Source organism: Corapipo altera, unplaced genomic scaffold (genome assembly GCF_003945725.1).
Source record: "Corapipo altera isolate COAL_440 unplaced genomic scaffold, ASM394572v1 48b, whole genome shotgun sequence".
In the NCBI taxonomy this organism is placed as follows: Eukaryota; Metazoa; Chordata; class Aves; order Passeriformes; family Pipridae; genus Corapipo; species Corapipo altera.
This window is the reverse complement of record NW_020884884.1, coordinates 6,487,067-6,514,216: the sequence shown is the minus strand read 5'-3', so window position 1 is coordinate 6,514,216 and position 27,150 is coordinate 6,487,067. Positions and strand designations below refer to the sequence as shown.

The 27,150-nt window shown below is 41.5% G+C and overlaps 1 protein-coding gene across 1 annotated transcript in view; it reads right to left on the bottom strand.

The window, feature by feature from the left end:
- Positions 1–4,173: 4,173 nt before the first annotated feature.
- Positions 4,174–27,150, bottom strand: part of PKDCC (protein kinase domain containing, cytoplasmic) — a 36,658-nt gene continuing 13,681 nt past the window's right edge. The window contains exons 3-8 of the mRNA XM_027641699.1: positions 25,469–25,591; positions 22,180–22,451; positions 18,291–18,370; positions 17,336–17,443; positions 7,368–7,541; positions 4,174–5,430 (exon numbers count right to left, since the gene is read on the bottom strand). Coding sequence (XP_027497500.1) covers positions 5,345–5,430; positions 7,368–7,541; positions 17,336–17,443; positions 18,291–18,370; positions 22,180–22,451; positions 25,469–25,591 — 843 coding nt within the window. The 3' untranslated portion in view covers positions 4,174–5,344. The remainder of the gene's footprint in view (positions 5,431–7,367; positions 7,542–17,335; positions 17,444–18,290; positions 18,371–22,179; positions 22,452–25,468; positions 25,592–27,150) is intronic.

Below are 27,150 nucleotides of genomic sequence, written 5' to 3'. Positions count from 1 at the left end.
AAATCAGTGTATTTTTCCTCACTTGTATGGTTCAAATATTTAGGTCCAAGAGGTTCGTTTTACTGAGTTCCCACTCCATAGATACTTGAAAATCTAACAGTCTGATTCTATTTTGTGTTAACATAAATCAAGGATTAACTGAATTTCACTGGTAAAATCAAGCTAAGTAAGATCAGATTCTGGCTTTATCATTTCAAGTAGCCACTAGATAGTTTAGTCTTCCTTCTCAGCCTCACAGTCATCTGCTGAAAAACTGCGGTTAGCAGGGATTTTTTGTTTAAAAGCCACAATTTCTAATAAACGTGTAGGTTTGCCCTCTGGCTTGACATCAAAGTCAGTTTCATAATAGGGTGGCTCCTACTGAATTATATTTCCCCTCAGTTTGCATAGGGAAGTAGGGCACCCATTACACAAAGGCAATTGCTAACTGCACAGAACTACAAAGGGAAGAGACACAATGGCTTGTTTCCTTCACATTTTTAAAATGTATCTCTTAAAAGCATCCATTAGAACCTGAAAAAAATCACTTGTTATTACTTGCAAGAAACATACTCATATGAGTTAAATTGCCAAGGCCCATGCCTGTGTTGAAGGAAGGATAGGGACTTTACAGGCCCTGGGAGCTCCAGAGGCAGTCAGCTCAAGACAGCCCAACGTGTCTCACTCCTGCTTAAAATGCAGAGAGAGAAAACATGTTTTCTTGACAAAAGGAAAAAAAAAAAGGATCCCATGATCACATCTCAAAACATTAAGCAGAGTATTACTGTGAAGTCTTTATATACTGACTGCTTTTCACAAATGTTCCTCTTCTTTGAGCCCCATTTTTTTTCCGCAGTCAATTGATGAAAACTTCAGATGAGGCTTTTCAACTCCAACCTGTTTGACTTCTTTCAACACCATTTCACATTTTGACCAAAAGGTTAGGGATATGTTTTCCAGGAAAAAACTTGTGGACAGTCTTGCCACTACATTTTTCCTTTTTTTTTCTTTTTTTTTTTTTTTTAATAGTAGGCTGCAGTAAGTCTTCACAGAATTAAGTGCTAAAAAACACAAGATAAAGCTCTCCTTACTAAAGTTTGAACACCATTGTATTCATATATTACTTCCTGACAGGCAACATAACATGATCTCTGAATGTTCACTATCACCTTCCATACGCTTTGAATTATGAGTCCTCTAAATCATTTGCTTAATCTAAATTATTATCAACAAGAGTGTCTTTTTTTTCTCTAAATAGCAACAGCGCATGAAGGCTCAGGGTCTTATAAACATTAATAGGGTCAGCACCAGTGAAATAATGGGACATATTTTGTCTCTCTCCAATTTTTCTTGTAGTGCAGGGCTCCTGCATGTCCCCGGGTGTCTGTTACAGCAGGACGTATGAGAGCAGCCATGCAGGACAGCTCTGTGAGGAGCTGCTGGGGCTCTGATCTCCAGAACCATAGCAGAGAAAGCCCATGTTTTTCAGGATGCTTGTCTATAACTGACTGATTAGTCCCTATGTCTACTCCTTTGCTCACCTGGTACGAACACAAGGCTACACAGACATATCATGAGCTGTGGTACAAACTGATAAGGTAAATTTCAGAGGAAGGGACAAGGTCTTCACTGTGCACCTACCATGGTCAGATCCTGTTCCAGGACAGTGCTCCCCAGTGGTTACCACACCACATACAGTAACTGGCAATAGAAATACCTACTTTCATGCTGAATTGCACTCCTCCCTGCTTCCCACTCTACCATTTTTACAAATCTTATGGGAAACTTGGTGGTCACAGCTGGCAGGACTAAGGAAAATGCTTTAGTGAAGCAGTGAGTGGCATGGAAAAGCATGTTAGGAGTAGTTGTACTAACACTAAACTGCTTTATCTCATGTTGGAAGAACATCTCTCTGAGATTCTTCACCAGTATCTCACTGCCCATCCAATCCCCTTCGCTCTCTATACAAACTTACCTGAGCTCCTCAGCTGGTAACAGGGCCCCCTTGTTTTCTGGCTTTGTCTCATGGCGATGAATGCTCTTGGTGATATCACTAATTTCACCCCAGATTTCTTCTAGATGTAATGTGAGTTGTAACCACTTCTTCCCGAAAGTGAATAAATGAGACCTGCACTTAAAAAGATGCACTGAAGTTGGGGAGAAAGCTTTTAAAAATGACCAGAGATGAAACATAGGCTCAGACAAAATAGAGAAAAACAGAAGAACACATTTTTATTTTGATCTAAGCAAAGACCAAAGCATGTCCCCTCTAAAACCCTCAGGATGTCAGGCCAAAGGTGATGCTGGTCAGTGCTTGCTTCACTGCCTGGAGTCCACTCACAGTGGCAGGGCTAAAGCTACCCCTTCACCAAATCATTATGGAGACAGTGGGCAGCTCTTGGGAGGTGCTCTGAGCCACAGACCAGCCAGGGCATTGTGCTGTTGGACTGGATCAAACCCTCAGCACAGCCCCTCACAGAGCTGCAGCACCCACTGCTTCACGCAGCTCTCACCTCTCCAGATGAACTCAACATCCTGTTTAGCACTTCATTTTGCACACAGTCAATTGGTTTTTCACTGAGGAAATAAGCTCTCCCTGTTCAGTGTGACACGTACATAAATACGTATACACATACACACACGTGCATGTGCACACATGATGCAGATATCAATCGTTTAAAGCCCTGTGGGTGTCTTCTTTCATATTTCTACCTTGTGGCTTCAGGAAGCCAGGAAATGTAAAAACCAGTCAAAAGTTTAGGGGGAAAACCAGACATAAATGCCTTTTCCACAGAAAATCTGAAGCAGGTTGACTGGTCCAGACCTGCCAACTCACTTTGTGCCTTGCTTCCTGCTCCTCCTCCTCTTCTGTGGCTTCTCCGAGGTTTCCATGCTAGTCAGGCACTTTGTTGAATCAGACCTACTGCTGTCAAAGTCACCTTCTCCACATAAAATCAGAATTTTACCAGTGCTTATTACAGCTGTTAAATTCCCTTATTGTAGTATCACACCTTTCTTACTAAGATTTTAATCAGCATTTCCACTGGAAAGCTTTACTCTCAGAATTATAAACCTGCCTGTATAAAGTTGATTACTGCTAAAATTTAGAATCCAGCCTCTTGGCTCATAGCTATGTTTCTTTCTTGCTTGCTTGATCTCTGTGTGCAAAAGCTGATGTAAATTGGTTTGGCAAGTTTGTTTTATTTCTAAGGATAAACAATTCCTGACTTAAGAGGCATTTTTTTCCAGTGCGCAGAAAGTGACAGAATTAAATTATTTGAAGTTACCTGACTACAACATTAAAGTATTACCCTGGATACTTTCTTTTTCTTTTAAATGTTGGTATTTTTTACCTAGGAATGCAACTAAAGAATTTAAGCGTTCACATAGTTTTTAAATCCTGAGTATTTTTGGAACGGTGCAGTTCTTAATTGGAAGGAAATCACAGGAGGTTAAAGACTTTTAAAATACATACCAGCACCTCAGTGCCAACAACCCATATCACTTCAATGAACTGCGCAGTATGTGTTGGCATGATTTATGTAGCAATTTAAAAAGAATCTGTAGTGTTTGTTTATTACCACAGTATGATTGATGGGTTCCTAAGAGCACGGCGACACAATCAGCTGAGCTATTACGGCTGGGAGTTTGATAATTTGTGAGTTACAGCCACTACAGCATGTCATTTCAGCCAATTGCCAGAAGCCATTAGGGCATCAGTGACCTCAGAGAAACCATGGTGAGACAAGACTTGCTGAGGGTGGTGTCACTGTCGGACTATCTCTCCCGTATGGTCACACTGCTGCCCTGGCTCTGCTACTCTCCTTCCCTGACCCTCCTGGCTAAAGAAAATACACCATTTAGCCCAACGAGCAATTCCATCACATTCTGCTCTCATCATTGCCCCTTCCAAATGCTAAAAGACTGGTTCCAGCATAGCACAAAGCACAGAGTATGAAAGGCTGCTCAAACATTGTCTTCTAACCATGACTCACTTTGTGACAGCCAACCACGCAGACAAAGCCACCAAACACCCTAAAAACAGACTCTTTACTGGGAATCACCAGAAGAAGCTTTCTGGAAAAACAGTCCTTTCTGGAAAGAAATATCCCAGGTTTAAATTTACATACAATACGTTATGTCCAAGTCCTCAGTGGATTTAACCATCTATTTGAAACGCACACAAAAAAAAGCAAGAATAAAAGAAATTTTATTTATCTTTTACTTTTATTTTTTTACAAAAATAAACAATTTGAAAAACAAAAGCACATATTTTCCTGACTGTACAAACTACAAAACAGTATGACATTGGTCACTTTAGCATTTACTTTATTGCTTTCACTGAAAGCAAATTCTCTAGACACACCATGCCTGTAAGATGCATTTTATATAGAAGTAAGGCTAGCATTCATTTGACATCATTAAGGTCATTTACTTCATTCACTCTAAGAATTAGCAAGCGATGCCTTAGAAAACCAAGGATCTGATGATAAAAGTACGAATAACTGCAAGATAGTAATTAAATTAGTACTGTTCCACCAGCTGGACTGCTTCAGCAGTCTGTCAAAGATGTGGCTTCCTGAACAATTCAAACTTGATTCAACAAAAGTCTTAAGCACAGGCTTAATTGTAAGCATATGCTTAGGCCTATCCAGCAAAGCACTTGGGTGAGTCCCTACCCTTTCAGTGGGACTTTTCATATGCTTATATGATTTGCTGGATCTACAAAATGGCTCTTTCAAATTAAAAATGAAACTTTATGATAACATTGGAAGCAAAAATGAAAATTAGTTACAGTCTTGCAAATCTAAACATAACCAATTCCTTCCGTTTGACAAATACGCTGGCATTGCATATTCGATAGCTTTAACACAAATGCTGATTGTCCTCAGCAACGTTTGCTATCCAGCATACAAACTGATACGCTCCAGTTACTCTGTTGTGATTGTATGTATCCAAATAAATGTCAGCATGGAGGATACAGACTTCCCATAGAAATTATCAACTTTCATCCCTGTACACACATGTATAGGTCAGAAATGTTGTGGTAACCTTGGTTAGAAAAGCTAGAGCTGCCAGGTGATTTGTAACCAAACTTATACTCTAACAGTGTATCATATCTTGTATTTTGCTTTGCTTTTTCTTTTTCTTTTTTTTTTTATCACATTTTCAAAACGTTTTTTATTGCACATTAATCCTGGTCATGCAGGTTTTTTCTTTAAAGTTTCCTTTAGCACTCTATAGATTAGAATGAGTAATAGTGCAATTATTTCAACAGCCACAGCCATCTTCTACCTAACAGCTGCCTATATTTATACACAAACAGCTCTTATCACTCACGTGTCAGACTGAGCCACTTTAGGTGTCAGTCTGTCACCTTCACATATGTTATTTTGTCAGGATCAGGCACAATATGATTTGAGGCCATCTTGAAGAAGACAAGCTGCCGACCTGCATTGAATAGGAAAGAGGGGAAAAGGAAAAAATATTTACAAGTGAGCAAAAGTTGCCGATGTCAAAATATTGACATTGCAAATTCCAGTTAAACCTATGCACTCTTCAGGCAATGTGAGACTGAAGTCCTGCTTAATTTCAGCTGGTATAAATCTGAAATGCTTTTTTCTAAAATGATACCAAATTTCCCCTGTTTTCAGTATGTTTACTCTTACCTAATTACGGTCAAGATATAGCTATGCACGGCTAAGACAGTAAATGAAGGAAAGGTCTAAAGATATTAATACAAATTTCACATAATTCTTAAAAGAGTATTTTAAGACTCTCCCACTGATACAGACAGGCTTGAGTTAAGGGCTTACATGAAGGCCATTGATTTGATTGTACAGGAGCAGAATCATATCTACACACCTGAATCTTTCCAAAACTCATCTGTGCAATGTACACTAAACCTGACTTTCTCCAAAATAGGTCTTGCTGATCAGTTTGTAGCTCTGGGCTTTACACAAGCTGGAACAAGGTTTCTACTCCTCACACAAAAAGTAGCAGCTAGTGAGAACAGCATGGGTAGTGTAAGGCACCTGCCACACATATATCCTAGGCCAGTGGGAGCTGAGTTTTGGTATTTGTGGGAGCCATGGCATAGTTGTTCTACCCACCCACACTTACTGACCTGGTACCTTATTCACATCACTGCCTCCCAGTGAGCTCCTGCTGTCCCACAGACCTGCATCAACATTGCCTTTCCTTGCAGCAAAGACCACAGAGGTACTTTCCACATCTGTGTCCACAACCAGCCATTGTAGGAGAAAAACTCGCCCTGACTTCAGTGCAGGTTTTATCTCGGGGGAAGAGTATGAAAGAACATGGATTTGGTCCTCTGTACCTCACAGAAACGTTTTTTTTTCTTTACTCTTGTGGAGTGCAGTTTGCTCAGGGCTAGTTTGCAGTTTGCAGCAGAGCTGGCTGGGCCCAGCTGCAGGGGCAAGGAGCTGTCTTGGGCACACAGGGAAGGGGTGTGGGGTTGGGAGACGGCTGCAGCATTCAGCTCTTTAAAACCCTCATCCATTCTGGAGCTGCAGCTGGTGGAAATTTTTAGCAGCAATTTGTAGCATTTTTGTTTCTCAGATAGCTCTGGAGCTGCTTGAAATAGGCACAAGTCTGGTGCAGAAGCAGTGAGCTAGGGCCAATATTACGCTTGATGTCAACTGGCACCGCCTGCCTGCCTTCAGGGGAACCACACTGGGACTGCCAGGCCCACAGACCTTTTGGAAAATGTATTTCTCTTTTCAACAAGTGTATTCTGTTAGACAAGAAAATGGTAGCAAATAGGATTTTCCCCTGAAAGGTCTACTTCTACTTCTACCTCTATTTCTACTTCCTCCTCTACCAGGCTTTAAACACTCTCTTCTCATTGTCCTTTAGCCAAAGCTCTACTCGTAGAAGCACAGTGTTCCCACCAGTGCTAGGGTATCTCCGACATCAGCTGGGAAGTCGCAGTTAGATACACACAACCTGTTTAGTTCTGTGTCGCACTGCAACAACCATATGGATTGGAAAGATTTATTAAATTCCAGATGTTGGACCATGTCCTGCACATTTAACTGTGGAAACAGGTCACAGGTTTCATTTCTCCTGCTGTGTTTTAAAATAAAATTGCAGATCCTGTGGTTTGGTAACTTATGGTCCATGTGCTGCAGCCCAGTAGAGCCAGCTCCTATGAGTCTGTCTGTAGGTTTCTGCTCCCCTGACTGGCAAAGAGAAACCTCACCAAAAATGAAACTGCCTCAGCTGAAGCTCCAGAAACTACCTTACCTCTAGATGCTTGTGGCTCCCACAGTCCAGCACAACACACTCTTCAATCTATATTAAAACACTTAGCCAGAATAGGTGACTTGGATGCTGCTTTCTGCTCCATAGCATCCATGACCTACCTGTCCAAGTCGTCTGGTTAGTTAGGACAAAAGCTTTGCACTGGGAGTAGCTGTCACAGATCTCAATGGCTTCATTGACGTCAAACACGGAGAGGAGGCAGCCCTTATGATGGTAAGATGGCCAGCATCTGTAGTTCTCATCAGGAATAAAAGCTTCAGGCACCCGTCTGTACTCTGCAAATAACCAGAGCAAAGCAATCGTTTTGAAAACTCCAGTGAACTGCTTGTTTTTAACAGACAAGGTTTATTATAACAGCTTAGGAGCAGGATATATGATGGAAAAGCTGACGGGTTATAGTGTACCAGCCCTGGTTTACTCCCAAGTGTGTTTATAGCTCTGCACCTTACTTTCCTTTTCCGTTCCTCCTTTCTTCTTCTCACCTTTTTCTCCAGAAAGTGTCTGTAAATAAACAGTCTGTGCACAAAACCCTCCCCACTGCATAGGCGAGGCTTTGGTTTTATTAGGAGTTTTACAGGAAGAATGTCCCACTGAATAAACAGCATCCACTTGAATGAACTGACTCACTGTCCTACTTCTCAACAGTGAGCAGGATTGTCGGGGTGAGACCTGACCAGGCGTTCACAGCCCTCCCTCTCCCTCAGAAGGGCATGCTATTTTTTTCTGGCTCCTTTAGAGAAGGAAGAAAAGACAGGCTTTTAATTAAGCAAACTTTTTTTGCTTGCTCAGATTAGGACAAAAGAGGAGTCACTTGATGGACCTCTGAAGAGAAGGGGTAAAAAAAGTAGCGGGAGCATGTCAGCATGGTCCTCGCCCAGCGCCTCTGCGCTGCCCCGCCGACTGCTCCTCTCCCTTGGCTGCCGTTCAGTCTCACTTGCCTTTATGAGCTGCCTCTTGTTCTCTGTTCACAGCTCCTCTCACTTTCCCAGCCACTGACGGGGGTTTCTCTAATGAATGCATCAGCAAATTCAACTAAACATTATAAACATTTCTATTTAGCATCCAGATGCACAAATTAATGGTTCCCTCCTGTCTCTCCCTTCCACGTCCTATTCAAAAAACTAAATACATTTTACATTTCTTCTAATTTTATCTATTATGAAAACCAGAGCCGCCTACTCTGACTCACAGCCTATTCTTAAGTCACTTTGGTTCAGGCATTTTCAGCCTGGCTTTGCTGATTCAGCTTGCTAATATTTCATACAGCACATTGTACAAACACCACCAAATCAAAAGTGAGTGTGTCTACTACTCTAAATTGTCAGTATTTCAACTGGGAAAAGAAGTACACTTCCACAAGTGCTCATTCACACCACACAGTCTGGAATAATAGGAAATAAATGTAGTAAATGCATTCTATTTTAAGCCTTGGCTCATTAAAAGTATCATAAGAAACATTCCTAACCAAGAAGCAAAATCAGAGCTGATCATGTCCTAGTTAAACAAAAAGCAAAAGAATTTTCATAATTCAAACATAGATTCATGCACAAGAAGAAAAAACAATCAAAATGTAGTTCCAGACTACAAATGGTCATTTCTCCATCAAAATATATATGCATTTCTTCTGAATACAAATCAGAGCATAAATCAAACTGATACTGTCTGGACGGGTAAAGTCCCTTTTTTTCCCAATTTCAGTATCAACTGTAGTGTAACAACAATTAAATGTAACAGAATAATATTTTCTTATCTCCATACAGCAACTGCTGAGTATTGATTTGTACCTAACAGCCAGGGTCAGTAAAATGATGTGCGCAAATTAAAACCAAAAAAATCAATTCACTGCAGTTAGCACCATATGTAAGCATTTGTATCAGCATACATGCCATGTTGACTAGATATAAAATATGATTATTCACAACTCCTCTTTGCACACAACGGAAGCGAAACTCAACATTGCATTGTGCCAAGTCCCACGGCACTGTGGACATTCACAGAAGGATGGTCCTTGCAGCAGAAGATGAAGCAGCTGCCTGATTCTCTGTGTCACCAAGGAGCGTGCCTGGCCCTTCCCCATGGCACTTTTGGAGTCCGACAGGCTCCGCTCTGGGGCTGGGAGGGAGCTGCAGCATCCCTCACCACATCATCATGGCACTACACAGAGCAGCCTCATATCACGTTGTGTATTTTTCTCCATGCAAGCGACAAGCCCGTCTGGAAGATCCCTATTTTGAATTATTATCCAATCTTAAACTCTTCTGAGCACAAATATGCTTCTCAATACACCAACAGCACTTTCCTTCTTCTCACCACTGCTCCTGACACAGCTGCCAAGGGTTAGGCTCTTGGCTGATGCAAACAGACTTCAAAAGAGCAGCAATGATCTACGTGACCTGAGGCTCTGTCAGAGGTAGGAGATAAAGTTCTCCCTTTCCATTGACTTTTTCAAGGTGACCAAGCCTAGTAAATCATTTGGGCAGCTTGAACACATTAATCAAGAGAGCTGGGCCGATAATAACCGCAATAGTGATGGCAAGGTTTGAGGGTGCAAGAGAGGATGGAAACAGCCATGCCAGTACTCAGGGTGGTCTCACCATGCAGCAGAGTCCTGTGGCTGCCCCTACTCTCCTTACTGCTCCCTGCAAGCTCCTACAGGAGGGAAAGCCACAACCATCTCCAGTGACTCATGGGAACAGGGCAGGATAACAGGTATACAGCAGCATGACCCACATGCGAAGAGCATTTTCCTTTGGCTGTGAGATCATCAAGAACCAGATAGGTGAAAATACAGCCACTGGAGTCTAAGCGAAAGCTCAGTCATACAGGCTCCGAAAACGCAGCCTCTGGCAGGCCCTCAAACTGGCATGGGCTGCTGAATGCCTGCAGTCTGGGGATCTGAGTCTCCTACCTATGCTGCCTGCAGGGAGGGGAGTGGGATGCAGTGAGGGGGAAAGGCAGGAAGACAGCCTCTCCTCACTTGCACGGTAGACAGCAGGAATGGCTGTCTAGGAGTGCCTTTCCTCAGGAGCATCTCGATGGGAAGGCAGCCAGAAGAAGCAGATAGTGGGATACATGATGGTCGTGCACCCTGGTTCATGTTCCCAAATCAGCCAGGCACTCCCACTGCCCTGGAAAGCCAACACGGGATCTCCTCTAAATCTATTACAGTCAGAACTGCTCAGAAACTCATTGCAACACCAGCCAAGGGCCGGTCTGAGAAAACTGTATTTGTGTTCAAAACTCTCTCTGTCTCAAGCACAGCAAGGTAGCTGCCTTGCCCATTTGCACAGTGAATCACTGAAATCTCTTCCTTGCACAGTGACTATTTAGGGAGCTGACCCTTTAGCTCTCACATGTACGAGTTGAGACGAATGGTGCTCCTCTCACATGAACTAGAAGGACCCTCCTGAAGGATGCTCCTCCCTTGAGATGTGTCCCAGCAATGACATTAGCTTCAGCCCTCTGGAGAGTTAGGCTTCCTCTCCACTCTAAATTATCATCTTGGTCGATACAGTGCAGTTACTCACTCAATTAAGCAATATTCCAATGATTTAAAGACAGCTCCAGCTCAGGTTTTTGTCCTGCCAAGACCTGAAACTTGCTTAAATGGAGTCCTTGGAATTTGAAGGCTCACGGCAGTAAATCACATCATAAAAAGGTCAAAGTTCTGGTCGATTTCCAGACTAATGGTGTTTAAAACCAATAAATGCTTGCCTAATACTATAAATGCAGCCATAAATTTACACTTTTGCGTACATACACGTAGCTTGACACAGAGTACATAAAGTCTATCAAGGTAATGGCAAGGAACAGATGAGAGAAATGCAAGGAGTTCCTACTCATATCACAAAAGAAAAAGAACCCTTTCCTGCATCTACTAATTTTGTGAGGATTGAAGCAAAGAAATGCAGTGCAGTAAGCTTGATTTTGATGTCTCTTATAATGGATTTACTCCAGTTTAACATATGGGAGCTAATACAGAAGCTCGCAGTTACACAAATAAATCCTACTGTGAAACATTTTTCTGACGTGTAAACATTTTTAAACTTCAAAATATCTTCCTATGCTGAATATGGCCAATCCTCAGAAGTTTGGGTTTGTGATATTTTCAGTAGTTTTTAAATATTTTTAAGAGCCTGTTCTGATCAATCAAAACACTTCGCTTTGATCAGGCCAAAATCTTGCCAGAAGTTTCTTAGCATGCTAGCCAGCCCCTATGATGGCCCCAGCGATACTCAAACCAAGCTCACTTACTTCTTGTGACAAGTAAGAGAGGCATCTTTAAAAGCAATTTGCAGCATCTTTGACCAGTGCAACAGCTATTAAAAAAAGCGAATGCTTTAAATTCTTATTCTAAACCTTTTTCCATGAAAAATCACCTGCATTGTTCCAAAGCCAACTACAATCTATAAACATACTCATTTTGACTGTACTAGACTGAATTATATAAAGAACTCCACAAGTATATAATAAACTATGTGAAACCGCCTGTGGTTTCCCCCTGTTAGCCTGTCTGAATCACCCTAAATCTGACTTTAATCAGTCCTAATGACCGTTTATTTCAGCCACAGCAGCCAGATTGCATTTTTACTACCAACTACAGCTACTGGTTGGAGATTTGCCCAGTTTTCTTTTCTAGTTATCACCTGCCAATACACCGTGGGTCAATGACACAAACGTAGGAATGTTCATCCTTGAGAGAGAAATCATGTTGCTCCTTTTTCTCCCTCCTTTTTTCCTCCGCTCTCAAGAGGAACACTGGCAGTCGACTCTGGAATTGCTTTTAATTGCTTTGCTTACAAGTAAGCAGAAAGAGCCTGATCTTGCCAATATCAGCAAAAAGTGGTACTGAGCAGTGTTTTGCTCTACAAACAGTCCCCTCTGATTCCCAGGGAGCTTATGGAGAACAGAATTACATCCTAAACAGACAATAATACACTTATGTTTTTAGTACGCTTCATTTTATGCTGAAATTTTCCTCATGTTTCAATACCTCACATTTAAACATGCTTCTGAAAACGAGCCCTGCAAAGCCCTATGCACAGTTTGCTGCAGAAAGCTATTTTTTGGTATGCCTGAGAAAATGAGAGGGTAGGCGTATCCCATGTGTCTCTGCTTTCAATCATTTCTGACGCATCCCAACTGTTTGGAAAGACAGGCTGGCCAGGCAGGACACGGGCTTGCTGTCAGACCAGGAGATAGCCCTACTTCTTTGGTGAGTATTTCTGTCCTTTGACTGCTTCCTGTGTGCAGACTGGAAGCAAAGTGAGGCTTGTCTCTTTTTATGCGCTTCCATTGTGCTTACAGTAGAGCCATATTTAAATCGGTATGCAAGCTGTCACCGAAACACAAATAAATAAGGAGAAGAACGTCATGTTCCCTTACATTTTATTCCTGTTAACATGACACAGCTGGAGCATTTTTCCTACCTCATGCCCCCCATCCCAGGGCTGCTCAGTGGGCTGTGGAGCTGCTCCATACTCACAGCCACCCCTGCAGCACACACTGATTTACTGAAGGCAATTAGTCCAAAATGATCCTACAGATACTTATACACGTAAAAAACAGTGATGCTGATGGTAGACTCAGAGTTGTCTAGGGTCATGTGCGCACGGTATTTAAGCTTGAAGACAGATGCCTACGAGGTTTATAAGAGACATTTGGCCTTTAGTGTTCTGGAAAGGAACTGAGGACCTCAGCAGAAGGTATTCTACTGTACACTACCAAGTTGGACATAAAGAAGTTTAGCAACAGCAGAACACATTGCTAAGTGAACAGGACACATGGCTTTCACCATGGCAGAGATACATGTGAGCAACACAACCCCACTGTACTGCCAGTGTCGTATGGGTGCAAAGGAACCTGCTCCTGTATTCCCATGTGCTGGAACTGCCCAGCTACTGATGTGAGAGCCTTCTATGCAAGGCAGGGTGTAGAGGCTGACTTTCTGCCCATGCGTGCCACCCTGGGCACCTTTCCCCCTCAGCCTTGAGGTCTCTGGGAAAGGAACACGAAAGGCACAAGTGTCAGATAAAGCAGGAATCTGGGCTGCAAGGACTGAGCTGCAGTAAGTTCCCAGCTGAGCCTTCAAGCACCATCAGCAGCATACTTTTGGCCTTTCCATTGCGGCCTGCCACAGGATATACAAACTGCCTCCAACAATATTCCAGCAGCCTTGCAAAATGTCTCTCTCTCACACAGATGTGCACAAACACACATCCCCCTCAGTTTCAGGAACTCTTGGGTGGATTTACAATTTCCTAAGCAGGTTGCTATAGTGACCCTGCAGAATATTTTTTTCAAAACACTGTTGTACTGTAAATATTTACATACAGCATAATCTTGCCAAATTGTCTTGAGACAAAAGAAAACAAAGTGTCTTTGCTTTATGTCCAGCCTTCCAGGTTTTTTTAGCTTTGAGAATGTACTTTCAGTTAACAACAGCAGCTAATTATGCCTTTCTGTGGGCTTGCACGCCCCCAGACCTAATAATGGGTCATCTATTAGCTTTAATGAATAACAAAGCTATCCAATTTACTAGTGTTAGCTGATTTCATGCATTTCTGAGTAAATTCTTAGCTAACTGAATGGCTGGAGCTTAGCTCAAGGGACAAATACTCAGTACAAATCACTGTCACTTGATTGAAGTGATAAAAATGTTGATAGCAGGGCACGACTTTACTGATGAACATCAGTAGGTTTTTTTTAAAGTCTTCTTAATCTGGATAATTAATGGAATTATTTAATCACTTTTAGATAAAATATGTCAGAAGAAACACATGGTTTCTGTTTTAATTCACATTCTTCTGGACTAGAGCAAGAGAGGCCAACAGTCAATGGAATATAAAAGTATTTGTTCATGGTGTTGTTTTAAACACTGCAATGTTCCTATATCAACATTAACAGTAGTGTGATTTATGATTACAGAACACATACAAAGCTATCGAATGTCTCCTGCGCCTCTACTCTAAGATACTAAACCAAAGTCCAGAGCATAATATAATTTACAGCACTATAAAATCTTTACAACTGAAGCACAGTGAAAGCTTAATATCCAAGGCCTTCTGTAATATGACTATGTCATCTTGTTAAACTTTATTTATGGGAACACTAGGGCTGACAAGAACTTTCTTCGTGTCACTTCCCTACTGCTTATCAATATCACCTTTCTCACTTTCTGGTGTTCACAAGAGGAGGTCTTCCTTTCAAAAATGTGAGTTCAGATAGATAACACACTGCTTCCTCAAAGTTCATGTTTTAGTTACAGCCTTAGATCACTTGCCCAAGATCATGATCTCCTTTTTCCTACTACAAATTTACAATGCTCTATCCAAGACAATGTGTAATTTCAAGCATTTAGACCTAAGGCAAATTCTGAAGCACCATTACATAAACCTTCTGTAGCTTCTTTTCAGAAACAAAACAAAACCTTGTAATTCTTGGATCTGAATTCTCCTCCAGTTCAGCTTTTAGGATTTCAAAATAGATCATACACCAGAAAAGTCTTATTTTGTCACAAGCCCTTAGATACCAGGAGACTGGCAATTCTTGCCATTTCTACTATTTGTGAAAGCAAAAATCCTGGGAGCAAGTCACCTTGTAAGTTTTCCATCATCCAGAGCAAAACTGATGCAAACTTGTGCCTCCATGATTTTGGCACACCACCATATGAATGCAAAGCTGACTAACTCTGATCTGGCCTGAGAACCAAATGATCATCTCTAGTTTTATCTTAATTTAGCACTCGGTTGAAAAACACTCTCCGTGAACTTTCACTATGCTGCAGAGCAACACAGAAAACATTTTATAAAATCCCACAATCTTAAAAATACTTTTTGGCCCAAATAGAGCCAAAGGAGGACCTCAGCTGACATCTTGGGAAACTATCACAGTTGTTCCTTTTAATTCCTGTCTATTCCTCTACTATTCACCAAGGTTAATACAAAATATTTAATCTGCTCAACTGTTCAGCCTTGGTTTCAGTGGCCAGGATGCCATGCTCAGCTGGGAGCATCCTGTCAGTGGAAGAGGTTGATCGCTTGGACACCATTCCCTTCCAAGAACACCTGTCACCCTCTCCTGCAACTTCACTGTTCAACAGGAGAATTTCTCATTCCATTATCTCTGGATAATTTCTAATTAATAAATTCTAATTCCAGAATCTCTGGATTGAGGACATTAAAAAATTAATTCCAGCATGGTATTACCAGTCAAATATCAGCTGAGGAAAGAATATGTTTGGAATAAAAATTATACAAATGGGTATGTAGGTGTATTTTTACCCTCCTGATATGACTTCATACTTTTCTGGCAAGCAAAGGGAGCCTTAAAATAGAAATAAGTTACAACACCTTCTCTGTTTGGTTAAAGTAGCCTTAGAACAAACAAGAAACAGGCCTGCACATCTTAAACGCATGGCAGCTAAGTCTAAGAACACATCTCTTTTAAGTGTAATTTCCAGTAAGATACCCAATTCCTCAGGCTTGCCATTGGTTGAGAACATTTTCCTATCAAGGAATTCAGTATTACACACAAGGTATTTAATGTAGATTAGCCAAATATGTCACGCAGAGCATCTAGAGATTTTCAACATCTTTGGTCACATTGTAGAGTGTCTAAGTCCATGACCAGTGTCCTACAAATAAAAAGGGCTCCTTGCAGAGCAGGGGGATAACTGACCACGAACATGGCTAGCACATTCTGTGTTATAATATCCAGGACTCTACAGAACTAAACTAACACAAAAATGTGTAATTATTACAACAGTAGCTCTGCTCCGTATCAGTAGAAACCTGCACTGTTACATTTACTACCGCTGTCCAAAGCTTCTCTCTTTGAGATTCTTTATAAACGTGACAGACCTCTAAAATCCAAAACTTCATCTTGTCCTGATATAGCAATTAGATCTTGAATCAACCAGCACCATAGAACAACTTCAGCCCTCCTGGCACTTCTTCAACAAAGGACGTGTTTGTATTATTGATTGTACTGCTGAAAATAATTTTGCTGTGTTGACAGGCATCACTCAGCACAGATTGTGATGAAAACCTGAAAATTAGAAAGTTAAACGAACACCTGCAACAATTTTCCTGCCAATTTTACAACAAAATAAATATTGAATTATTCTGATAAGTGGGTCAAATTCATCCCTGGTATCATGGCCCTTTGAGGTTAACAGCGCTATGACCAGAATGACTCCTGTGTTTCTTTCACTGAGCAAATGCTTCACTGAACTTTTCAATCCCCCTGTGCCAACATTGATCTTCATTTAGAACCCATCTTTCCCTCTTTACCGAGCTTTTGCAGCAAAGCCATAATTTTCCTATCAACTTGTTGTCAATTATGTTGACAGTTTGACATGAATATTGTACATACACAAAAAAAATTTGCAAAACAGCTTTTACAATTGTTGGACTTAACAGTCATTTTCCGCATACATAATCTTCTTTAACGTGTTCAATTCCTCAGCTACCCCTTCTAGGAAGACTGTGGCTCACTTCATACCACAGTTTCAATAGCATGCAGAAATTTTATGAAAAAGATACTATTATGCAGCTCTGTTCTCATCCTGTCCTTTTTTTTTTTATTATTCTATTGCTAGCAGAAGCTGAGGGACACACTCCTTTTCTCTCGGAAAGGAAGTAAAAATTTTATTCTTCCCATCTACAAGTGCTTATGTTACAAGAAATACCTTTAAGTCCCAGGAAATCCATGGAGGGTTACCACATCTTGGTTAGATTCTCTGCAATATATGTTTAGGCAGGTTCTGATACTCCCAACAGCAATGTGTGGATGTGATGAAATGCATTTTCCATAAATCTGTCAAGGAGAGCAATGCTCCCTTTGGATTTCCTTGTTCCCATTACAGCCTCCTCACATCTATGGATGTCCAGCTACATCATTCAGTGAGAAGGGTTTGAGAAAGCTCCAGGAATCAAAAAGTAGATAAAATACTATCACATGCCTAATTTCAAGGGCCATTGAGCCCCGTTTTCTGCACATTTACCCTTCCAAACCTCAAAATAAAGACAAAGTCTCAGATTTTAAGTTTCAAAAAAGACCAATTTACCAGCTTTTGGCATCCGGGTTGTGTTCTGTAGGTACTCCCCACTCTTATACAGATTCAAAACTCTCTCCAGCTGAGCAGCTGTCTCATCTATTCCCCAGTGAAGTTCTCCTTCAAAAGTATAGAAAAAGAATGAGTTAGATGAGGAGTATCTTGCATTGGACAAAATGAGGTTGCATTTGAATAAAGCCCTAAGCATCAGAGACCTGTGGTGCCCTGCTCCATGGCAGTGTTGTGATGTGGACATGAAATCCCTGAGTTACTACAAATCAGGTTTCACACCTGACATGACCCAGGCATGTCAGAGGCTGGCTCATCCAGCTGGGAATCCCAGGCCTGTGGGCAGAAAACACCAAGGTGAAATCCCCACAAGGGATGAACTTCAGCCAACTACAGGGAACTCCAAAGCTTTGCTTGTTAATTAGCTATAGCCCAGCATCATTAATTTCCCCCCTTTGATGCACAATGGAACAATGCACTGAAAAAACCTTGAATCAGATTTACAGGCACATGCAACTACTCGTCTCAAAGGCTCTACCTTGGTAATCAGTAAAGATCTACGGCAACGTCACTTGCCTCTGGCTTCTGAGGTATAAACCACCACTTGTATCATTGGCAATGAGGAAGTATTCTGGGTTTTACCACTAAAATTTCTCTTTTTAGGGACAGAAGTACTTCCAAGTCCCACAAGGAATTGCATTCTGATGCAGTTCACCCCAGCGCTGAGGTGTCAGGATGAAGCAAATACCTCTGTGAAGCCTAGATAAAATCTCAAAATGGGATTTCTCTGGTGTATGGGGCCCTTCTTGCCTTCTCTGTACAGGAGTAATTTTACCGTGGATAGAAAAACAATCTGGTTCTATTGCAGTGAGCATAAACACAGCACACTCCCCATCTCAAACACGGTAGTCACACTAAAAAACTAAGTACTTGGCATTACTATGTTTATTGTGATTACCTGTTGCGTTGACTATCTTATCCAGTAATGGTCTCAGTGAGGATGGAGCACTGTGTGGAAGAAGATAGGTAAAAAAAAACCTGCAATAAAAAAGTAATCCATATTGAAACTGTTTTTTAAAGAATTAGAAAAATGTCTGGCAACTCCTGAACATCCTAAGGAATAAAATTCCTATTGCTTATATGCCAGTGACCTATTCAGGAAATATAACCATATTCTATAGTCAAATAAATACATAGCTGAGACTATTCACACAGCTGTCTGGCATACCTAGACTACGCTGTTATACACAAGGCTGCCTTGTACCTACATGTAAATGTTCCATTAATATAGCAATTTGCTGTGAAGCCCCATGGATGACTATTTGCAAAGTTGTCTGTACTCTAACAAACTAAAAAGCAATCAATCCCAGAAGTCTTGGGTTTGGGTTTTTTTTCAAACCGTGAAAGTGCATAAATCATATTTCTATTCATTTCAAATAAATGACTATTATTTTCTTTTCTACAGTTTTGTTAGATTTTCCAACTAATTGACAGGAGAAAGCCTTCTTCTATTGTTTTAACCCCACTAGAATACATACAGAATGTCCTCTCTATTCTCATCATTTATCTATATTCAAGGTGCATTCATGTAGGTATTCACTGATGGATGTATAATCACAGAATCACACACACAGAATCACAGAATGGGTAAGGTTGGAAAACACCACTGGAGGTCAGCTAGTCCAGCCTCCCTGATCAAGCAGGGACCCCCAGAGCATGTTACTTAGGATTGTGTCCAGATGGTTTTTGAGTATCTCCAGAGAAGGAGAATCCACCACTCCACTTTAGTATTTTTAGTTACAAAAGAAAAAACAATATGCCTTTACCATCCCTTGTAGTACATTTAATTTTCATATTCTTTCTTTAAAGTTCTATTACTCTTCCAACATTACTACATATTGCAACAAACTCAGTGTCATAGAAACCTAAGATGGAGATGGACAGTTCATGATCAACAATATAAACAGAACTATTGGACATAAATATTAGCTGAAGAAAAGAACATGAACGCAACTGAGGAATTTCCATGCTTCACATCTAACTTGCAAAGCAAAGTAAATGCTTTTTCATACACAGAGACCACACTGTCAAATGGAAACCCCCAGGGACTCATACTTGAGGGAGGCCAGCAGATGCCTTACATTAGCACAAATTAAGAAATTAGGTTACTGATACCAAAAATTCATCATAGATGCAGGTATTATTGAGCTGAAATTCTACTTATACAATGAATGTTTCCTTGAGATTGTACCTCCCTTTTCCATCCCTTACAAAAATAGTATTTATGATTTTCCCAACTGGGATTATCCCCTTGTAGGTTTCCTTAACAGTGAGTATAAAACATGCAGTATAAATACATACAGATATCTGAAGAGCAGCACAACATTTGTGATGAATAATTTGTCTGGTAAATTTTACCTCACTGTTTTTGCTTAGAGATTATCCCTAAAGCAGAGTCCAACTGATTGTAAATAGTTCTTTGCAAAAATTCAGTAGCTGTCATTTACTTTGCTAAATGCTGGCTGGAAGCAAGTCATGGAGGTTATTGTTTTTCCACGGCTACAGAAATATATGACTTGTTCTAACGCAAACACCCACATGAGAAATTCTGACATGTATAGACACTGGCGTCTGCACAACTTAATTGCAGAAACATTTGTTATTCATCGATTCCAGGGCCAGTGGCATCCCTTGTGATCTGCATAACACAGACTGTCAGATCTTTTTACATTTGTTCCTACAAATTGTTTCTTTTTGAGAACTACCTGATCTTAATTTAAGGATTGTCAATGAAGGAGAATTCCTTTCAGCCATTGGTTACTACTTCAAAATATTAATTATGCTTACTTTCAAAACTGTCCAGTGCTTTGAAAACTGTTTTTCATCCAAACATTTGGATGAAAACCCATAGAGACACATTTGTGACAGGAGGTAACCATCTGAAAGTCATGATGGGCCAGTTCTTGCATAGTAGAGGTTTTTCCCAAATATTTTCTCTCCTTTAATTATTTACCTCATAAAGAAACCAGCTAGATAGACTAAGAATGCTTTCAAGGCTAGGGTGTGCTATGTTTGACAATTATAGAGGGTTTATGCATTGTTCGACATATTGCTGCTTCTACCTAACAGCACCAGCAACCCCTTACTGAGATTAGCCTCTAAGCCTAGAACAACAGAGTCCATCCATGAAAATAAGAAATTTAGTAGCCTAGCCCTAATGAAGTGAGGATTTCACCTTCTGAGAGAAGTGCATAGGGTTTGTCCTAATGCCCTAGCATGGGTGGTCACAGCCTACCATAACATGCATCCACTGTTCAACAAAACCCCACTGTCTCTATCAAATTAAGTTAAAACAGGAGCTGAAAACACTGGGGCACTGTGTGTGCAATACATGCTGGTGAGCGGTTCAAAGGCAATACTAAAAACTGTAATAGAAAAAGACCACTTCCTTCAGCATGACCAGCAACCTGCCACAAGCCCACCACACCACAGACATATCCCCACTTCCCACCGAGATGGATGGGTGCCTACTAAAGGTTTCTTAGCCAGACCAGTAAAACAGTATTAACCAAAAGCTAGCAAGCTAAGCAAGATCTTTAAGCCAAGCAAATGGAAATGGAAACTTCTGCAGGACACACTAAATACTGCACTGCACAACTGCAGATGGCTGTCATGTGGTGTAGCCCATTTCAGTGTGGTCAGCTAATGCAACACACATGCCGGTGAGTGCCCTGAGACCAAAGCAGAAAGCTCTCTTTGGAGCAGCCTCTCCTCACTGTGGTCTGGCAGGCAGTGAATGGCATGATACTTGAAAGGGAAGTCTAAGAAATGAGCACACCATTATGACTCTGCTCTGAGATCTCCATCTTCCTATCTGGATCAGACAAGGCAGCTGCCCGCCTGTCCCAGCAGTGCTCAAACAGAGCAGCAGCAGCAGCACTGAGCATCCACTACTGAGTCCCTGGAATGCAGTGACATAGCTCCCCCAGCATCCCCCTCAGCCCTTTGAGGGGAGTGATGGCCAGTGGGGAAGAGCTGAGACCACAAACACAAAAACACTGCCCAGAAGGGCTCAGTCGTAAATCTGGAGGCGCCTTTAAAGTCAAATTTCAAACATGGATGCATCAGCTGAACACTTTCTTCAGCATGGCCAACTGATCCAGCATGACCCATCATTTATGTGTCCCCCATTGTGAGCACGACACTGGGAGTGAGTCCCCCAGTTCCTGTCCACAGAGGCCAAGGGCTGGGAGGGGAGGGTGAAAAGACCACCTCTTGCTTTATAAGGTTTGGGCTTACACCCCAGATTTTCAGCAACTGAGGGTGGTTTTGGCAGCCCCATGGCTGCACCAGGGCTGCTATCACCCTACCATGGCAGGCTTTGGCAAGGCGAGGAGCATTACCCAGAGTGCAGGATGTTAAGTGAGCTCTAATTCTGCCTCTGAAATCAGCCCTTTACTCAGCTGGTGGTGGAAAACACATGATGACCCTTCTGAACTCACACCAAAGAAGAGCTGCTGGAATCATCTCACCACAGAGTTTGTGGGCCTCCAGCTCCACAAGTGCTTCTGCTTCTGAAGCAGAAAATCTCTACTTGTGTGAAGAATTCAGTCTGATTCTGTGTTGTCTTTCAGCCAACACACTGAGTGGTGAATCATAGAGTATGTAAAACTTTTCAAAAGTTATAAATGCTACATGTTTTCACAAATTAAACAATTACTCACGGCTACGCTGACTCTTGGGTGTTGGTTCTGAGACAGTATGTGCTTATTGAGGTGAATAACTGTAAAGGATGCTGGAGCTTTAGGTCCACTCTTAATTCTCTACTACCTTATCCAATCACATACCTGTAGGCATTGTAGAGATTCCTCTTTTCATTCATACTCTGACACCGTCCCTCAACCGAACAGGGCAGGGTGAAGTTTCTCGCAGGGAATTCCATGAAGCAGTCACTGTTACTGGTGCAAGAGCTCTCCTCAATGCTGGCATCATCCAGATCTGTAACCTTCAGCTCCCCATCCACAATCACAAACTGCCGAGGACGAAAATCCAGTAATGTCACAGAGCCAAGAGGAGAGTGAGCCAAATAATGCAGAAGCCGAACTAAGCTGAGACATATCTAAAACACAAAAACAAGGGTACTTTGCATTATTTTCTCAGTGGAAAGTATATAACGAAACCACTTTAGCTGAAGATATGTTCATAATTATATGACTTAATATAAGCATTATAATTTATCCTCAAAACTGAGTGTTGCAACCAAGGTATTTTTCACAGGATTAACACAGCTGATTGTAAAACCCTTAGAGACCTGAAACAAAAATAAGCTTCTTTACCAGTGCTTTCCCACACTATTCTTGAAGCAGGGCTCATTGCTGCTATTCTTACTTTTAATAGAAATAAAAGCACTAACTTTTAATAAGACATTACACACAGGCCTTGACCACACAGTCTGATCCTGCTCTTTTACAAACTCCAGGTCTGGAAATTTTGGCTGGACTGCCCTGCACCCATGCCTGGAGCCCCAACTGCAGACAGTGTCTGTATTGCCTCTGTACTGATCATGCCTTTTGACTGCTTTTAAAATTTTTTTCCACTGGCTCCTCTGATGTTTGGCTTTTTCCAGGGGAGAAGGAAGTAAATTCCCAGGAAGAGGAGCTCCACAGCTCCTCTGTAACTCTTCAGCATGCCTCAAGGTAGAGCACATATGTCCATCTGCCTTGGCGGGTCTGCCTTGATGGATTCTCATGCACCACTTTGAGGTTTGCAACTTGAAGAACTGTTATTAGACAGCAAATTCGATGAACATTGAACTCCGCCCCTTTACCAGAGTACTGGTTTCAATTCACACATTCCTTTAGAATCCACTATGTAACCTATTAATGCAAATATAGCATTAATATGAGCACAGTTAAACACTGGAATTTTTATTTTATGTATTAAATTAATAACAGGTCTTAGTCAGTCTAGCAAGCTTTTTACTGTTTATACATAATCTTTGCTTTCTGTTAAAATACAATGTTAAGGGCACACGCATTAAAGGAGTCAAATCCAAATTTAATCTTGGGACATAAATGATACACTCAGGGGAACACCTAAACACATCCTTGATAAGAAAGCTGAGCATATCTGAAACTATCCCTCATAGACCCTTCACTTGTGGGACATTAAGACTATCTCATGCTTCTACATACTCATTGTCATGGTTGACCAGACAAGAACATTTTTCTCCTACTTACAGGATACCATAGTTCACATGGAGATGCTTACAGGTGTAGATAGGCCTGGTTATGGAATGCCAAACTTGACCACGCTTTCCTCCCTCTGGAAGGACATAGGACTCATGTATGTGTCATCCCTCACTACACTGTATAGAAAAAGCACATCCAGCCCAAACTAGCCTATAATATACATATCTTCAATTGCCAACAAACCCAGGACTTGAATAAAAAAAGCTTGAATAAAAACACAGGTTGTCATCTGAAATTATTGCCTTTTCTCAAAAGTCGAAAAGCCCCTGTTCCTGCACCAGCAACTTCTGTGACCAACCCCAACAGGCTCTGCTGTACAGACCTGTTGCCAGGCTGAGACTGCAAATGTCCCCATACGACAAGCTTTAAGCACACAGATGGCGGCTTTGCTCTGTATCACATATCCCTGGCTTACTAAGCTTACTGCTGAGTTCCTCAATACAAGGAAATTACTATTTGTAGGAACAAAGTCATGTATTTATGCAGCCGTTTACAGGACTGGACCACAAACAAATCTCACGTATCAAGAAGACACAATTTTATTTCCTTCCTCTTTAAGTTAGTTGCATCCTAGACAAACTAATGAGCATGACTTCATTACAGTGGTCACAGGAATGTTTCATTTATAATTCTACCTCTGTGAATCAGCTCAGCACCTTTATCTCCCTTTGCAATTGCTCACTCAGAAATATTCACGTTGGAAGGAAGCTTCTCTGTTTATTACCCATAATCTACTATATCTCTTGGTCATTTACTTAGTACATCATTTCTGTCACAGTCCACAATTTGCATTCCCTGGATGAGAAAAGACAAAGGCAGGTGGTTCTGTATTTTGGAAGCCCTGATGAGTACCTGTACTGCTTATCAAGATCATGTTTCTTTCAGGAAAAGGGACCTGAAGCTTAGCACAGGGAACACACTTGCTGCAGCTATATCAGTAACACAAACTCTGCCAGGGAACATTCATGGGCACAGGAACTTAATCCCACATGCACACTGGCTAGCAGGGTCTCTGTGCCAGGTCTGACCGGGACCAAGGCTGTTCTGCCGCACTGTCCTCAGACACGATCCAGAAGGCAGCATGGCCCAGGGACCATTTCTGACAGGCATCCTGCTCGCAGCCTTCAGAGAGTGCAGGAATTCAATAGCACAGACGTGGGCTGCACCTTGCTGTTTCGACTCCGCGATCAGTCAGGCGCACTTTTAATTTTCTGGCACAGAGCAGCCAAGCAATCCAAAGTGTTTTAGATGAAGACTGCTGCTGCCTTTCAACGTCCTAGGGAGTTAACTTCAGACAACGACACATCCCAACATACATCAAGCGAGACAGCGCTGTCTTGATCAAAGCATTGCTGCAGTCTGGCTTCATTTTGGACAAATTAAGTGTGACCTTCATGCTCCTGGTAAATTGCCAATGCGGTGGACAAACTGGGTTTGAGATTTGTGTACATTTATTTCACTCTTCCTCCAGTAAAAAACGAATAGAGCAGGAAGCGGTAGAAAACAATTATAAAACAAACCTATGATAAGGATCAGGAGAGAAATGTAACATCCTTCTATTGTTTAAATCCCAGTTGCAGAGCACAATGCTCAATGCCAAAAATCCTGGCCCTCAAGCTTTAACAAGAAAGAAATATTTGAAGATATCATGTAAAAACCATATAACTGGCTACAACTAGATAACATCAACAGACAAAACAGTACAACATCTTAAATGCTGCAGAAAGGGAGTGCTAAATACTGTTTCTAAATGAAGATGTAATCATATGCAAAACAGACATTTAATAAATGTGAATTGCACTGAATAGTACATAACCCCTGCTTCATAATATTATTTTGTATTCCTCACTCTCTTCAGAGTTCTTATAAAACAGTTGTTACTCACCCGAAATCTGTCTTCCCAGGAAGTCTGTAAAAGCTGAATCATCTCTAAAGGTGAGCCCAGTTCAGTGATGGTTGTCAGTGTGTCTGGGATGTCATTGCTGTCTTGGTAGCAATAGCCATAGAGCTGAAAACAAGCACAACCAGGTAATATCAATGTAACGTACCTCAGCATGTGGATTCCCAAAGGAGGTTTTGAGCAGGTTTTCTGGCAGGACTTGTGACCCTACAAGGGGCCCACGCTGAAGCAGTTCATGAAGAACTGTAACCTAATGCAAAGGACTCAACACTGGAGAAGTTCACGGAGGACTGTCTCCCGTGGGAGGGACCCCACACACCGGAGCAGCAGTAGAAACAACGCGTGACGAACTGACCACAACCCTCTTTCCCCATCCCCCTGTACTACCCAGGAAAGAAGATAGGGAAATCAGGAGTGAAGTGGAGCCAAGGAAGAAGGGAGGAGTGGAAGGAAGGTCTTTTTAAGATTTGGTTTTATCTTTCATTACCCTGCTCTAATTTGATTGGTGATAAACTGAATTAATTTTTCTCCAAGTTGAGTCTGTTTTGCCCATGACAGTAATTGCTGAGTGATTTCCCACTGTCCTTATCTTGGCCCCCAAGCCTTTCTTTATATTTTGTCTCCCCTCTCCAGTTGAGGAAGGGAGTGAGAGGGTGGCACTGGTGGACATCTTGCATCCAGACAGGGTCAACCCACCACAAACACATAAGAAGAAAAACAGCAATAATTTAAAATATGCATGAATGCAGAAACAGAAATTGCCTCTTGCTATACCTGATGGACTTCTGTGTACAGTATCATTGAAGCAGGGCAAATACTCCAAATACTATCTGCCAGTAGCTTCTACAATTTTAAAGTATTTAAATGATAATTTCAGCTATGTTCCAGCTTCTTCTGTTATTTGCTTTCCAAGGACATTTAAATGATTTTTACTTGCACAAGTAATTGCACAAGAAGAATATTTAAAGACCGTGGAGAAGAGATGTCTTGCTTTATATGGAGTGGGACAATGTCTGACAGGGCTGAGGGACAGCCTTTTACAAACTTCCTGCCAAGCCCTGACAGAGAGGCTGTTAAATGAGCCTGATAAGGATCTGATCGCAACTTTCCAGCCAGAACAGCATGCACATGAAATAAAATTAAATGTAATCTCTGCCCCCAGTCAAATAAAACATGCAGTAAAAGGGCCTGTGTGAAAATGCAGCATTAAAAAACGCCCTGTTGCTGTTACTCTACTGTCTTGCCTTGAGTAATTTGATTTTTCAAACCTCTTTTAATTAAAAAGCTCAGGAAAGATAACAGGGGGCTCCTCTGTGCTGAGAGGACTCAGATATGGCCCTGCAGAAGAAGCCAGGTTCATGCAGACCAGAACAGGGACCAACATGAAATCATGAGGAAAGCAGAGCCAGACTAGTGAGTGCCATTGCTGGAGGGAGCGGGCTGAGGCTGCACACAGCCGCTGTGAGCAGATTCCAGTATCAAGCACATTCTTACGGCTTGTGACCTTCCCAGGCAGAAAAGCAAAGACCAGGCTAAAGTCAGCAAATACGGGATTTGTTATGAACCATGCTGCTAGTTTTGACTGGAGCTGTCTACATTTAAAGGAAAAAAGGGTGCCAAAAAATGTAAAAGAAGTAAACAATTTTTCTTTTTGGTGTAAAAATGGC